Source organism: Culicoides brevitarsis, chromosome 3 (assembly GCF_036172545.1).
Source record: "Culicoides brevitarsis isolate CSIRO-B50_1 chromosome 3, AGI_CSIRO_Cbre_v1, whole genome shotgun sequence".
In the NCBI taxonomy this organism is placed as follows: domain Eukaryota; kingdom Metazoa; phylum Arthropoda; class Insecta; order Diptera; family Ceratopogonidae; genus Culicoides; species Culicoides brevitarsis.
Window position 1 is genome coordinate 18,133,126 of NC_087087.1, and position 16,449 is coordinate 18,149,574.

Sequence of the window (16,449 nt, forward strand, 5' to 3'; positions counted from 1 at the left end):
ATTTTTTCTCGGATTTTTTAAAAAATTAAATCAAAAGTTTTGAAATACTTTTTCTTGTAGAATAAAACGAAATATCAAATTTTTTAAGTTTTTTTTAAAATATTTTTTAAATAAATTTTTTAATTAAATTTAAATTTTTTTAAAATTATTTCAAAATTATTTTTGGACAAAAATTCTTATCAAAATAGTATTAACTAGTTAAAAATTAAAAAAAATATATAAATAAAATAAAAAAAAGTCCAAAAAAATAAAATTTTTAATGAAGTTTAGAAAAAAAAAATTTTGAAGCCAATTTTTGAACAAGAAAGGCATTTTTGAAGCCACGACAATAAAAAATCATTTTTTATATCCAGATTTTTATATCTTTATTTTCATTTTAATTGAATTCGATAAATCAGTAAAACTTAAAATAATATTCATAATTGTGTAATTTTTAATTACGAAACATTTTAATTATAATTATTCGAAACATGATTTTTTCAAAAATTTGCTTAAATTTGTATATGGTACGGTTTAAAATAATTATTAAATTAATATATATTTTTCAATGAATATGAATGAAATAGTTCTTCTTCTTCTTCTAATTACATTTAAAACTTAATTCTAGTTTTTTTTTTTATTTTTTTTTTCAAATGTGACGTTAATTGTATGCTTTAAAATCTAAAAACGATATTAAAATCTATTAATTGCTAAAGTTTGCATTCATTTCAAATGAATTTTGATATTTTTTTTTTTTTGTGAATCCAACAAGAATTTTTTATAATTAACATGCTAAATTGCGTGGAGAACGACAATTCCCATCATAAAATATTTTCGATCATCATCTGCATTTTTTTTTACAAATTAAAATACGTTTTCTATTTAACTGCTGAGTACGTTTGGGGTTGTTGCTGGTTTGTTTGTACCCAATTTCCAAAAACATCTCTGAAAAATTGAAAAAAAATTGTTAAAAAATTGAATTTATTTAAAATTGGGCCTTTTATTAAAATAAAAACAAAAATTTTTAAATTAAAAAAAGTTTTTATGCAAGAATTTTAGTGAAAAAACTAAAACAAGATGGGAATTTCCTCTAAAAATGTTTTTTAAACCTTTTTTTTATATAATTTGATTAAAATATTAAATTTAATTATTTTTTTTTAATTCTTAATTAAATTTTTACGGTTTTTAAAATTTTTGTATGAAACAATTAAAAATATAATTAACAAAAAACTGCGATTTCACTAGTAAAATTTCCGAAATAATTTGGAAATAATAAATTTTTTCTCAAATTTGGCAAACTTTTTTCCTATTCTATTTTTTTTTATTTTAAAATAAAGTAACGAAAATTTGAAGCGCTAATTTTTACCTGCAGTGCGTAATGACACACTCATTGCTGCAATATTCATCTTCCCAATCTGAACTAACGATCGCCGGATTTCGGCATCCATGACGAATGCACGTCATTGTGCCATTGGGTTCCATAATTGTCTGTCCGGGATTGGGATTTTGCCCCGGATGATGAGCGGGACTGCCATTTTGGGGCATGCCAGGTGGAAGTTGATGTTGCTGATAGTGATTTTGTTGCGACATCATTTGTTGTTGTTGCTGCTGTTGCTGTTGCGGAGGACTCATTTGATGATGGTTCATTGGGTGCTGATCAAATTGCGTCTGAGAAGGTGGGGAATTGTAGTGCTGATGCATTTGTTGTTGAACCATCTGCAAAAAAATAAAATTTTAATTTTAATTTTAATTTTAATTTTAATTTTAATTTTAATTTTAATTTTAATTTTAATTTTAATTTTAATTTTAATTTTAATTAATTTTAATTTTAATTTTAATTTTAATTTTAATTTTAATTTTAATTTTAATTTTAATTTTAATTTTAATTTTAATTTTAATTTTAATTTTAATTTTAATTTTAATTTTAATTTTAATTTTAATTTTAATTTTAATTTTAATTTTAATTTTAATTTTAATTTTAATTTTAATTTTAATTTTAATTTTAATTTTAATTTTAATTTTAATTTTAATTTTAATTTTAATTTTAATTTTAATTTTAATTTTAATTTTAATTTTAATTTTAATTTTAATTTTAATTTTAATTTTAATTTTAATTTTAATTTTAATTTTAATTTTAATTTTAATTTTAATTTTAATTTTAATTTTAATTTTAATTTTAATTTTAATTTTAATTTTAATTTTAATTTTAATTTTAATTTTAATTTTAATTTTAATTTTAATTTTAATTTTAATTTTAATTTTAATTTTAATTTTAATTTTAATTTTAATTTTAATTTTAATTTTAATTTTAATTTTAATTTTAATTTTAATTTTAATTTTAATTTTAATTTTAATTTTAATTTTAATTTTAATTTTAATTTTAATTTTAATTTTAATTTTAATTTTAATTTTAATTTTAATTTTAATTTTAATTTTAATTTTAATTTTAATTTTAATTTTAATTTTAATTTTAATTTTAATTTTAATTTTAATTTTAATTTTAATTTTAATTTTAATTTTAATTTTAATTTTAATTTTAATTTTAATTTTAATTTTAATTTTAATTTTAATTTTAATTTTAATTTTAATTTTAATTTTAATTTTAATTTTAATTTTAATTTTAATTTTAATTTTAATTTTAATTTTAATTTTAATTTTAATTTTAATTTTAATTTTAATTTTAATTTTAATTTTAATTTTAATTTTAATTTTAATTTTAATTTTAATTTTAATTTTAATTTTAATTTTAATTTTAATTTTAATTTTAATTTTAATTTTAATTTTAATTTTAATTTTAATTTATTAAAAATTAACTCACTTGTTGTGGCGATCGATAAGCAGGCTGCTGATACATGTTCTGGCCGTAGGAATTTTGCATCGGCGACGACATTCCCGTTTGAAGATGATCCATTTGGGGTTGTTGTTGAGGTGGGGATTGCATTTGAGCCGGGGGAGCATTTGATTGCCCGTGTGGTGGTGAATAGACGCTGTCTTGCGATGGCGAACCCTCACTTGATTCCTAAAAATGAAATAATTTTCATTAAAAATCTAAAAAACACAAAAAAAATCATAAAAACTTACTTTTGACACTGCATTCGCTCTGTAAGCAGCCAATGCCTTCAAATATTCCTTCTTAGCAACTTCAGTTCGTTTCTTGTAAACCTAAGGAACGAGACGTAAAACGAGAAATGAATAAAACGGAAACAAATCTCTTGTCAGAGGAAGTTCAATAACTCGAAAATTAATAAAAATGAGCTTGCAAGACAAAAAAAATGAAAATTGTGCAAGACTGCACTGAGGAAATAGAATAAACTTGTTGCCAATATTTAATCTTTATATGCCTGTCTCTCTTTACATATCGAACAAAAAAAAGTAAAGTAAATTGAATATAAATTGGAAGTGAATTGAATTTTACAACATTACATTGGCAACATGGATATTTAGTCTCAAAGTTTTTTTTTGTTCCGCACGTATTCGAGCTTTTATTTCGAAAAAAACCTTAAAAACTCGTGCAAAGGGTCAAATTGAATGAAAATATAAAACACAAAACAAAAAAGTTCAAGCGAAAATAAGGAAAAAGGACGAGAATAAACAAAAAAGTCATCACCATACAACAAACAACGCACACACACACACAACGAATTAAAGTCCAAAATTAAATTACATTTTTCGAGTCCGTATCCAGGACGTCCCACATCGATGCGACAATTTTGGAGACTTCGCCAAAGGAGGCATTCGGATTTTGTCCTTTGATGGCAGCTTGTGTATCACGGAAGAAGAGTGCGTATGCGGACACGGGTTTTTGCGGCTCATTCGGGTCTTTTTTCTTCTTTTTCTTCGGGACCTTTTGCTTCTTGGCGGCATTCGTAGTTTTGCTGTCCACCATGGAGCCGGCACCGTTTGTCGCGTACGGTTGTTGTTGGTGCAATCCGCTGTCGGAATAGTGATCGGGTGAAGGTCGTTTCAATGTTGTTGCCTAAAAATAAAAATTAAAAAAAAATTATTAGGATGAACAATTAGTTTTATGCTGAATTGAGGATAATTTTTATTTTAATTTTAATTTTTATTTAATTTTATATTTCAGGAAAAAACTGATTTTGAAAAAAAAAGTCAGAAAAATTTTTATAAAAAAAAGAAAATTTTTCATTGAATATTTTAATATTTTATCACAAAAAAATTAATGTTTCTAAGTAAAACTTTAATTAAAAAAATAATTATGTGATAAAATTAATTTTTTAAAAATATTTCTGGAAATTTCAATTCAATTATTCTCTAATAAAGCGTAAACAATAATTTTTCAATTGAAAAATTAAAAAAAAATGTCAAATTTTTAATTTAAGTTTTTTTCCCCTGAATTTTTTCGAGAAATACGGAAGGGGGGCGAAAAAAAATGGATATATTGAATTTATTCGCCTAAAGAAAAATAAAATAAAATCTAAAATTGATTAAAATTGTAGTTTAAGAAAAATAAAATTAAAAATTTAAGTAAGAATGAAGAAAAAAACAGTTTCTCAAACCAAATCATGAAAATTTTGAAATTATTTAAAAAATTTAAACTTCTTAAACATTTTTTCCAAAAAAGTAAAAAAAAAAATAAATAAAATAAATAATAATAAAAAAGAAGTGTCATGTTTATTTTTCGTTAAAAAAATATTATCTTTATAAAAAAATAATTTTCTTTTTAATTTTAAATTAATTTTTAAACTTATTTCAACGACAATTCTAATACATTGGTCAAAAATTAAACATTTTTTTATTTAATAATTTGAAAAAAAAAATATATATTGATAAAAAAATTATTTTTCAATTTTTATTTTCTAAAAAATTAGCAATTTAAAAAAAATTGGAAAAAATTGATTTTTTAAAAATTGTTTAACGGAAGGGGACGTCTAGTGAGCCAAAGAATTAACGAAATTAGAACAATTCATTCATTTATTTTTTTTTTTTTTCATTTTTTAAGACTTTAATTAAAGTAATAAAAGGGCAATATAATACTAATTAACTCTTAATTATATATAAGTTGTGTTGATGACTTCTATTCAGTCATGTAAATACACACACCGTACGTTGTTTCGTCAAATTAATTAGTATTTCCTGTTTATTTATGTTTTTGACTCAAAACGAAACAAATTAAAGGCAATTTATTTGGAGATTTACAGCAAAAAAAAAGTCGCTTACCGGAATCGCGTCGTCACTATCCTCGCTTCCGATGCCATTCTCGACGATTACATTGTTTTGCTGCTGCTGCTGCGGCTGATGCTGCGACTGTTGCATGCCATGATGGGGACTCTGACCCATGGCGTGATACGACGATGGCGGGGCACCCGTTTGATTACTGTTTCCTTGTGGCGACGACATGTGTTGCGGCGGCATTTGAGTCTGTGCCGCTGATTGATAGTGATTATTTTGTTGTTGCTGCTGCTGCTGCTGCTGCTGACCCATTTGCTGCATGTACGGCGATTGCTGGTGCATCCCGTAGCCACCTCCAGCATTCATGTCGTGCCATTGCTGTTGAACGTATTGCGGTGCCGCTTGTTGTTGTTGCTGCTGCTGCTGTTGCTGCGTCGGATCTAAATGCTGGTGGTACTGGTGATTTTGGTCCATTGAAGTTAGATGATGATTAAATTGGGGAATGTCGAATTCCTCGTCGCCAAATGAGGGCGTATGGAACGTTTGGTCATTCATGTCGTAATGTGATTGATGGGGATTACCAAGTAAATTATTATTATTACTCTGTAATGGAAGAAAATGAGAAAAAACGGTAATTAGAAAGGTTCTCTTGAAAAAAAGGGGAAGTGATAAAGGCTCTTATTTAATTATAAATTTGTGGCATTGAATTGACTCGACAAATAAACGAAAGTGTTTTTCTCGCCTCTTAATGAACTTAAATAAATTAAACACTTTACATACAAGTGTTTCGCTCTTGTCATCTACTCATTCGTCAAACCATCATTAAGCAAACAATTTTACAGGAAAAAAATTGACTCAGGGCTTTTTGAGGAAAATTCAATAATATTTTCTAAAATTAAGTTTTTTTTCCAAAAATATTTTATTTAAATATTAGTTTAATTTAATTTGATTAAAAATATTTTTTAATTTATTTTTTTTAAACAATAAAAAAAGTAGGGGTAAAAATTTTTAAAAAAATAAAAAAATGGTTTTGCTTTTTCAGAATTTTTTTTATTTAATAATTTCCTACTTTTAATAAAAATATTTTTTAGAAAATTTTTTGCACAAAAAAAATGATTTATATTTTTGTTTATTTGATGAATAAAGCCCATTTAAAAACAAGTTCAACCGATTTTCCCTTATTTTTTATGTTTCAATAGTTAAAAATTTAATTTATTTTTTTTTTAAAACAATAAAAAATAGTTAGGTATTAAAAAAATACAAAATTATTAAAATTTTAATAAAAAATAAGAATTTAATTCAAATTAAATTTGAGAATTAAATTAAATTTTTAAATTAAAAAATATTCCAATGATTTTTTGCTTTTTTTTTTTGAAAAATTGAATTTATAATTAAAATACATTGAAATACATTGAAAATTGTTACTTTCAAACATTTATAATAATTTTTAAAAATTCTTGAATTTATTTTAATAAATAAAAAAAATAATTTAAAATTCATCGTAAAACTTTATATTTAAAAATTCAAAAAATTTAATTTATAATTTAAAATTCATCGTAAAACTTTAATTTAAATCGTATTTTTAAACGAAATTCAGTAAAAATATACGTTTCTTTGTTGAAAAAATACGTTTCTGCCCTATCTCTGTTAAGAAATCAGGCCATCCCCCCAAAAAGTAGGTGAAACTTAAATTCCTTACTTTAAAAAGAAAAAATTGTAAAATTTACGTATTTTTTATGATCACAGAAACTCCCAATGATTTATGGCCCTTCATCATTTCTTCCACTTTGCAATATATTTCTAAATTACTCTGCGAGTACACCAGCAAAAACATACGCCAACATACACACACACACAAAACTCCGTGTGGAAAAATAAGGTTTGGTCAACAAATATTTGTTTTTTATTATTTCTTGTTTTCCACTGTTTATTTTAAATTTACATTTTCCCTCCATAAGCGTTGTGTGTGTGCTCGTCGTTCTTGCTCGCAGTGTTCTATGTATAAATTAAATGTGCAGATTATAAGTAAATATATGCTGTGCCTGGTATGTATGTTGTATACATTTGTTGGTATGTTTGAATTCCTTTTTGATTATAATTTGAGCATGTGTACGATAGATGATGTATTTCTGACTTTATTTTCGTCATTAGGCAGGATTTGTTGCTTCAGCCATCGCACAAAAGGAGAGGAAGACAAAAACCCGACCCGCACTAATTGACAAATACACATGAAATTATGTGAATATTTAAATGAATTACCATGATGAACAAATTATTAAAGGAATTAAGTGGAGGAAAATGAATACTTTTTGATTACATCTAATTAAGGCACGTGCAGTGACCAAAAATGTTTTGTATTTAAAATTCTAAGAATTAAATTTTTTCAATTTATTTTTATTAATTTTATTGATTTTTTGTTAATGAATAAATAATCAAGAAAAAATTTTCAATATTTTAATAAAATAATTTATTTCATTTAAATCGAATTAATGAATTAAATTAATTAATTTAAATTATTTTTTTTAATAAAATAAATAATTCGTTAATTTATTTCAATTTAAATTTATAAATTTTTATATTTTTTTCAGCATGGTATAAAATTATTTTTTTATGATTTAAAATGTTGAACATTAATTAAATGTTTAATGTATATTGATTTTAATTCATGTTTTTAATTATTTTTTTTATTTATTTTTAATCAAAATAGAAATCGGATTACAACGTCACGTGATTATTGTCCAACTGAATTTAAATTTTTTGTTTTTTTTAAGAAAAATTATTTATTAAAAATCTAAAAATTAAATTCGAATAATATTTTTAAAAAATATTTAAATTTATTTAAAATTAATTTAAAAATTCACTTCAATTTAATTTAATTTAATTATTTTTTTTTTAAATTTAATAAATTCATTTATTTTATTAATTTAATTTTTAATAAAAATAAATAAAACAAAAAAATATTCGTTAAAATATTATTATTTAAATTTATTTATTTTTAATATTTTTTTTAACATTTTTTATAAATTAAATAAATTAAAAAAAAAATAAAATAAAATAAACTTTTTAAAATAATTCAATTTTAAGCCATAATAAATAATTTTTGTAATTCAAAAGATTTTTCCTTCTTGCCGCGGCTAATTTGCCAGTGTCGCGTCGCCTATCAGACCCAATAATTAAGAATTCTGCCTGACATATTATTAAAAAGCACTAAAAAGCTTTTTATTGCACAACAAAATTTTTTGCATGATGATCAAAGTATAACCAACCAACGCCACGTTATATCTAGGACGACTTTCATTAAAACTTAATTTTCCGGCAAACCCAATCGCTCCACGTCCACGTTCGAAATTTGTCGAAGAATCATCCATATATTATTATTATTGTTATTATTAAAACCAGAGGATCGGAATACACGGTTTTTATTAAGCCAAAGCACACATGCAAGCAACGATGATAAATTTTTTAGACAATATCATCATCATTTTGTTTGCATACATTTATTGTTTGTTTTACGGATTTGAGAATTTATTGTGTGTGTCGCTCCAACGTTCGCTATATGCGAATCTCTTGTTTGCTACAATTGTTTCAAAATATTTTGTTCGTATTTGTTTTAAATTTATATTATGAAATATTATTGAAATATCAGGTGCAGACATTTCGAAATTTCACCGAAGAGTGGGAGAGGAGAGAATTTAATATTAAAAACTCGGCACGGCATTTATGCGAAAATTCTCATCTTTCAATCCCGGGAATTTTCCGGGGACAAAAAGGGAGTCTCGATTAAACAAAAAAAAAACACCGAAAATAAATACAATAAGAATGGCAACAAATCAAACAAAAATGGCGGCAGGGCGAACAATAAACGAAGACACACACATTCGCGGAGTGGAAAAAAAATATAAAGAGAAAAGAATGCTTAGAAACTCCGGAAATAGTGTGTCGTCGTGTATGAACAAAAATCAATTTCATTTTTAATCAAATTTCATCCGTAGGTACGTTCAGCTATAAATTGAGCTAGAGAAAAAAAAAGAGAATCGAGAGACGTATTTGCATTGGAATTGAACTGACACAGACGAAGTTAACGAAGAAATATGAGATGCGAAGTCCTTCGTACCTACTTTTTTCTTCCTTTTTTAGGAAATGTACTTAGATAAGCTCTCCTATTATTTCATCCTTGAATTTTTAAGGAACGGAAGGATTTTTATTTCAATTTTTTGGTTTAAAAGTTTAATGAATAGTGTTCGTTACCAAGAAGGGAGTACAAACATTAAAATTGAATTTCGGATTAAAAATTTAAATTATCCACATTTTATTTTAATTAGTTTTTCAAAAATTTTAAAATGAAAAAAAAATTAATCAAATTAAAAATTAAAATAAATTTGAAAATAATTATTAAAATTTAAATTAAATTTAAAAAAAAATAAATATTTAAAATAAATTCGAAATAAAATTTATTAAAATTTTTATTAAAAATTAAATTAAATTATAATTTAATAATATAATTAAATTAAATTACAAATTAATTAAATTATAATTTAAATTGAAAAATATTAAAATAATTTGTCATATTTGCTTCAAAAAAAAAAAAAAAAAAAAAATAAATAAATAAATTAGAAAAATTAAAAATTAATGAAAGTTGATGAAAACTGCATTATAAAAAATTAAATTGTTCAAAATTTTTTTTCCGTTTTATATTTTTTTAAATGGAATTGAAGTTAATAATCAAAATATTATTAAAAATTTAAATTAAATTAATTTTTTTTAATATTTAAAAAAATGAAATTAAAAAAAGTTTCAAATTGTAAATTTGTAAAAAAAAATACTTTTATAAAATTATTATTAAATAATTCTAAATTTTTAAACAATTTTTTATTTTCATTGAAAATATTTTTGTTATATTTTAAATATTTTATTTTTTTTAAATGTATTTTTTTTATTTTAAATATTTTTTTTAATTTTAAATGTTTTTTTTTAATTTTGAATATTTTTATTTTGATAAATTTTATATATATTTTTTTAGGTCTAAAACATCATGAAACATTTTTAAAAATTGCACTTCCGTAAGTAAAATATTTTTTTAAGCTATATAAACTTTTAATCTTTCCTTCAAATTTCAAATAGATGACCGCGCGCCTGTGACAAGTCACCATCATTTCACCTCAGTTCGTCATTAAAAGCATATCAGCACTGAAATATAATGACGAAAAGGATAGTTTTTCATCATTAACTGATGATTTGTGGTTTTTGCGTCACTGTATGCTTTCGAAATGTCAAACTTGTGTGGCTTTGACAGGACTCTCTTGCTCGGTTAACAAGCTTTTAGCAATGCTGCTGGACGAAATGGTTTGGATTTCATCGATTTTTCGGCTGAAATATTACAATACTGTCTCAGCGGATGCATTTTTCCAAGAATTTCATAATGACGTGAGTGAATATTTTTGACATTTGGCCAAAAAGTCCCGTGAAATGACCTCAAAAGTTGCAAATTTCTAATTTTATTTTGATTTTATTCATTAAAACATGAGACTACGAGTCGAGTTACGGCCAAAAACGGCAACAAATAGCACAAAATGCAAACATTTTCCTGCTAAAGTATCTAATTTATGCCTCGACTAAAAGCATACAAAAGTGAAATTGATTGAAATGTATATGACTACTCTCTAAAAGCTTCTAGCGATTCATTTATGCATTCGCACGGAAGGATTTTCTTCCCACACGAAATCTCGTTTCTCGGAAAAGGAGACTTTAAAACGGCATTTTTTGTGCGCCGAAGAAACAATAGATCTCATTAAAGCTCTAAATTCGTCCGGATTGCGAAAAAAGAGTAAATTTTCCTCACACACACACTCGCTTGATCATCAACATGATTAGAATTGCGCGACGTTTTATTGTTTATTTTTCGTGAGTGAGTGTTTTTGTGTCGCAGAATATAAAATTGAAGAAATATAAACGAAAATGGTGGACACTGGTGTTGGACAGCAAGAGAGAGACGACAACGACGACGAGAAAAAAAATTAATCGAAAAACCGTATATATTCAATTTTATTGTAGGCTTTTGTGTATATAGAAAAATTGAAATGAATGTGAATTTCCTCTATTGTCTTTTATTTCAAAAAACATCGAAAGAGGAGAATTTTATTGAAAAAGGAATATTATATGAATGCGCGTTTTTGTTTAAATTCAAAGTTTAGGTGCATGAATGTCGACGTCGTCGTCGTCGTAGTGTTGCAAAACAATGTCCGAAAAATTTAAATTTGAATGCATCAATAGATTGTTTAATAAAACAAATATCTCTCCTCTTTCTCCGATCATGATGCTATAGATGACGACGACGATTTTTTTTTCGTGGTTTAGTTGGAGGAAAAAAAATATTTGCAGGTGTTTTAACTTGAGCCCGTCTGTGTTTTATTTTAGTTTATTTTTTTTTAAATTTTAGTCATGATTTTTTCAGGGTTTTATTAAAAAAATCTTTAAATTTAATATTTTTTAATTGAATAATTTAAACATTTTTTTTTTTAATATTTCTTTAAAATTAAAATAAAAAAAAATATATTTAATTTGATAAATTAATTTTTAAATTAATTTAATTTTTAAAATTATTATTTTATTTAATTTTTGCCATTTTATTTGTGTTTTTAGCTCCAAAAAAATAATTTAATTTAATTTAATAAATTTTACTATTTTTAATTATTTAAATAGAAAATATTTATTAACTTAAATTAATTAATTTAATTTTTTTTATTTAATTTTAATTTAATTTATTTAAAATTTAATTTATTTAATTTAATTTAAATCTAATCTAAATTTAAAAAAAAATGTTTCAAATAGGTATGTACATTATTTTTATAGATATTTTATATTTTCAATATTTGCAATGAATTTTCTTAAGCTCTGATTTAAAAAAAAAATAAGTTTTACCAATTTTTAATAAATAGAAATTATTTTTCAACTTAAAATATATTTCTTTGATATAAAAAAAATCAATTTAATTAATAATAAAATATTTAATTGAATTTTAATTTATTATTTCAATTAAATTTAATATTTTTTTTAACATTTTTTCGCTCTTAAAAATAATTTTTATTTATTTTATTTGAAGAAAAAAATTATTTTGCTTAAAAAATCAAAATAAAAAGATATTTAAAAAAAATTAAGATTAAATTTAAATTTAAAAAATCAAGATTTAAATAATAATATATATTAAGAAAATCAAATAATTTTAAGAATTTGAAAAATTAAAATCAAATCAAAGATTTTTAAAATATTCTTTTATCAATAAATTTCTTAGAAAAGATAAAATTAAAAAATAAACAAATTCCTCGCGTTCTTTAATTTTTTCAATAAAAACCAAGCAAGTACCAAGGGTAACGAAATTCCTTCTTCGATCCCTAATAATAATTAAATTACTTGATTAATCGGTTGATTTATAATCGCATTCATCTTCGTTTCGTTCAGCATCGTCGTCGTCGTTGTCCCTCATTCCATTCCAATTTCAATAATAATATATAAAAACACATTAAAAACATGGTTGGAAAAAAAAGTTTCACATGTGAGGGAAAAAAAAATTACAAAAATTATTACTCAGTATTTGCATTCATGTAAGTATGAGAGGAACAATTTTATTGTCAAAAGTATACACATTGTAATATTCAAACTACATAAAGCCGACTATATAAAGCCGAAAATTTAGTTGTAAAGTGAAATAGAGCGCGTTTTGAATACAAATCATCATATTTATTTATCGGATAGACTTGAATTTTCCGAGATGGAGTAACAATCGCTAATAAAATGTGTGAGAGAGTATGTGAAACAATTTCTTTTGTGTAAATATTATCTTAATCGAAAAATTTCATTTTGACTGTTTTATTATGCATGAAAAATTTTTGTTATGTAGATAATCGTACATCGACTGTGTGTGTTCAAAAATAGCATCAAAGGCTTCTTTTGTAATGTATGTCTTTCATTTTTATTATTTTTTTATATTTTTTTTTTCTTCTTTTTAGGAAAAACAGGAAACATTTCCTTTTACGACGATAGTTTGCGAGCTTAGATTTAAAAGTGATGACGAATAAATTGAATTAAAAACTTATTTCCAAGCGTCGTGTCGTCGTCGTCGTTCTCGGCAAAATGGGCTCATAAATAAAAGCAAACACTGCTGATTAAACAAAGAACATTTTTTTTTGTGTCACATCTTCCAGCGTTTTGAACACTTTTTTTTTATCTGTAAAAATTTTCGAGATCTAAGGAATTGTTATTATTAGACATCAAAATTCTACCCCTTTTTGAGAGTTTCCGTATAGATAATTGCCCTTGTCTCTGACAAACATTATTGTCGAAAAATCTAAAAACTTTTACCTCATTAACTTCATTATTTTAACATGAATAGGCACAAAATTCGAGTGTGTGTGTTCAAAGTAAAGGTATTAAATATAATTAACGCAAATAATGAAATAAATAAATATTATAAAAAAAAATGAAATGAAGAAGAAGAAGAGGAAAAATTGATATAGAAGAGAGAAACCCGTAACACGATGTATGTTTGAATTTCTTTATTTGTTCAGTATTTTATTATTAGAAAATAAATATATCTAAAGAGAACACATATTGAGCAAATATAAAAATTTATGTACTACGTCTATATGGCTCACATGTGCTCGTAGCTAAGCCATGCATCAGGTGAAATATTTATGTGTGTCAAGTAAATATATGTAAAGGTGGTTGGAGAACGTTCCAAATATATGTATTAGAAAACGTTTTTCTAACTCTTTGAAATTGTATTTTTTTTTTTGAGTTGTAATTTAATGAAACTTCAAACAAATTTTAATTTTTTAAAGATTTTCTTTTAGTTGGATGATTTTATTATTAAAAAAAAGAATTATTTTTTCATTGATGCAAAAAAAATTTTTTATAGGAAAATCAATATTTAATTTAAAAATTGATTAAATTGGGATTAAATAGCATTTTTAGCAATTTTAAAAAAATATAATTTTTATCGTTCAAACAATTTTAAATTCTCAAAATATTAAATTTTAAAAATGTTTGATTTATTTTTGATTAAATTATTATATTTTTATATATATTTATTTTTTTTTATTTATTCAATTCAAAATAATTTAAATTAAATTAAATAAAAATACTAAATAATAAAACAAAAAAAAATTATTTAAAAATATATAATGTTCACTTGATAAAACTACATAAAAAAATTATTTTTAAAAGTTAAAAAAAAATATTTAATGATTTATTATTTCATTATTTTTGAAAGTTTTCATTATTTTTTTTTCTTTTACGTTTTTTTTTATTTATTTATTTTTATTTATATATATTTAATTTAATTATTGAATTTTATTAAGTTTCGTGAAAAATTGATAAAAATTAAATATTAATCGTTAAATGTTAATTCTCTGTTAACAATTATTTTTTTTAATTACTCGACAACAAAAATAAAGAAAGAAAAAAAAAACTTTTAATATTTATTTTCGGATTTTATATGAAAACCCGTATATGAAAAAATCATAATTTAGTAAAATTATTTCCCATTTGATTATTTTATTTTGAAATGGGGCATTGAAAAAACTAATAATGTTTTATTTTTTAATTTAAAAAAAAATATTATAAAACTGATCAAAAAATTTTAAAAATCTTCATTTAATGTAAATTTAAATTAATTTTTTATATTTTTAATTTTTTTTTATAAAATATCATTAAAAATCGATTAAAATAATTTTAATTTAATTTAAAATAAAATTTAATATTTTTAATATTTTTTTTATTAACAATTTGATCCATAATAAAATTCAAATCCTTTCAACTACAAACCTTCAAATTTTTTTTATTAAAATGTCTCATATGATTTTTTTTAAATGTTAAAATTGCCATCATAGCTAACTTTGCACTACAAAACCTGAAAAACCATGACAAAGACCACTATTTTATCTCGTACAACAGCAATTAAAGGACAAATATTTGAGATTAACATCTAAAATTTTTGTGACAAAGACTTTCATCGCACATGTGAGAGACAACAATGCCCAAAAATGAAAACCTTCCACTAAAGATTCGAGTTTTTTTTTAAAGTTCAGGTATTAAAAATACACACAGGAGGAAAAAAAACAACATACGATCAAAAACATCTGTTATATTTTTGTGATTTTTTACCATTTTATGTTCTGTTCAAAATCGAGCAAACGCACCTCTACCCGTATATACGAGAAAGCAGAAAAAAAACCTGGATAATAATAAATGAAATATCATCAGTCATTATTCTGAATGTTCCTGTGTCCTTTCTTTTGTTCTGTGCATGTAATAACCGTGATATCGTACGTCAGCTCGTAAAATTTATAACATAATAATGATAAAGGAAAGAAAGGGTTTGAGCTGTTATTAATAACAACAACGTCGAATGTGATGCTGCTGCAGCTCCCTTTGACGAGTTCAAGGACCACACGAACTGCTAAAAAGCACAATTAGCAGTCAATTGAATCAGAAAATCCACAAAGTGGAGCACACTCCGTCTGAAATCCGTTAATAAAAAGTGGCTGGCGTGTCAAGTGAGAGCAGCAGGTTGCTGTTGCTTCTGCTGCACACGACAAAAAATGATCATTATAACATTTTAATAAACACAAACAAAAACATCGCACAATATATCATCCAGCCATCCATCCATCCACTGAGGAGGGTGTCAAATTTCAAATAATAATTTACCGTTTTTTTTCCTTCTTTTCGCTTCATTATTTTGTTCTTCGTTCCATTGACACTCGACGATGTCGCTCGTTTCTTGTGTCACATCACATTTTATTATAATATATATCTATAATGATCGAACTAATTAAGCAGCAAATTGCTTTGTTTAACATGACGCCAATATTTAATTAAATCGATGTGTAACGATATAATGATGTGTTTGACTTGTATCCTATATATTGCTTGCTTGTTAACAAAAGAAGCTGCGCGATTCAAATGAATTTTCAAGTTTTTGGGATCTGAGGATCTTTTTTACGGGCAAAATTTTATGATTTTAGGCAAAGTTTTATTTAAAAGTTTTTTAATTGAGCAATAACAGTAAAATATACTATGAAAAATTATTATTTGTGTTGAAAAAATATTTTATAGTTATTAAAATTAAATTAAAATTTATAATTTTCTTTGTTTTAATGTGAATTTTAAATGGATTGATTTAAAGTTGCATGAAATATTTTTAAAAAATAATGTAAATTTATTTTTTTTTGTGCTTAAACTGTTTTTTATAACTTTTCCTTATCAAACAAGTATAAATTAAATTAATTAATTGATTTATTTTAATAAATTTAATTATTTTTTTTATAATATAATTAATTTATT

The 16,449-nt window shown here is 23.2% G+C and overlaps 1 protein-coding gene across 2 annotated transcripts in view; it reads right to left on the reverse strand.

Annotated features, from left to right (window-relative positions):
• Window positions 1–512: 512 nt before the first annotated feature.
• LOC134834134 (TOX high mobility group box family member 3-like) overlaps window positions 513–16,449 on the reverse strand; it is a 30,997-nt gene continuing 15,060 nt past the window's right edge. For both annotated transcript variants that reach the window (XM_063848695.1, XM_063848693.1), the window contains exons 2-7: window positions 5,158–5,712; window positions 3,644–3,955; window positions 3,061–3,141; window positions 2,798–2,998; window positions 1,346–1,695; window positions 513–924 (exon numbers count right to left, since the gene is read on the reverse strand). In XM_063848695.1, coding sequence (XP_063704765.1) covers window positions 858–924; window positions 1,346–1,695; window positions 2,798–2,998; window positions 3,061–3,141; window positions 3,644–3,955; window positions 5,158–5,664 — 1,518 coding nt within the window. In that variant the 5' untranslated portion in view covers window positions 5,665–5,712 and the 3' untranslated portion in view covers window positions 513–857. The remainder of the gene's footprint in view (window positions 925–1,345; window positions 1,696–2,797; window positions 2,999–3,060; window positions 3,142–3,643; window positions 3,956–5,157; window positions 5,713–16,449) is intronic.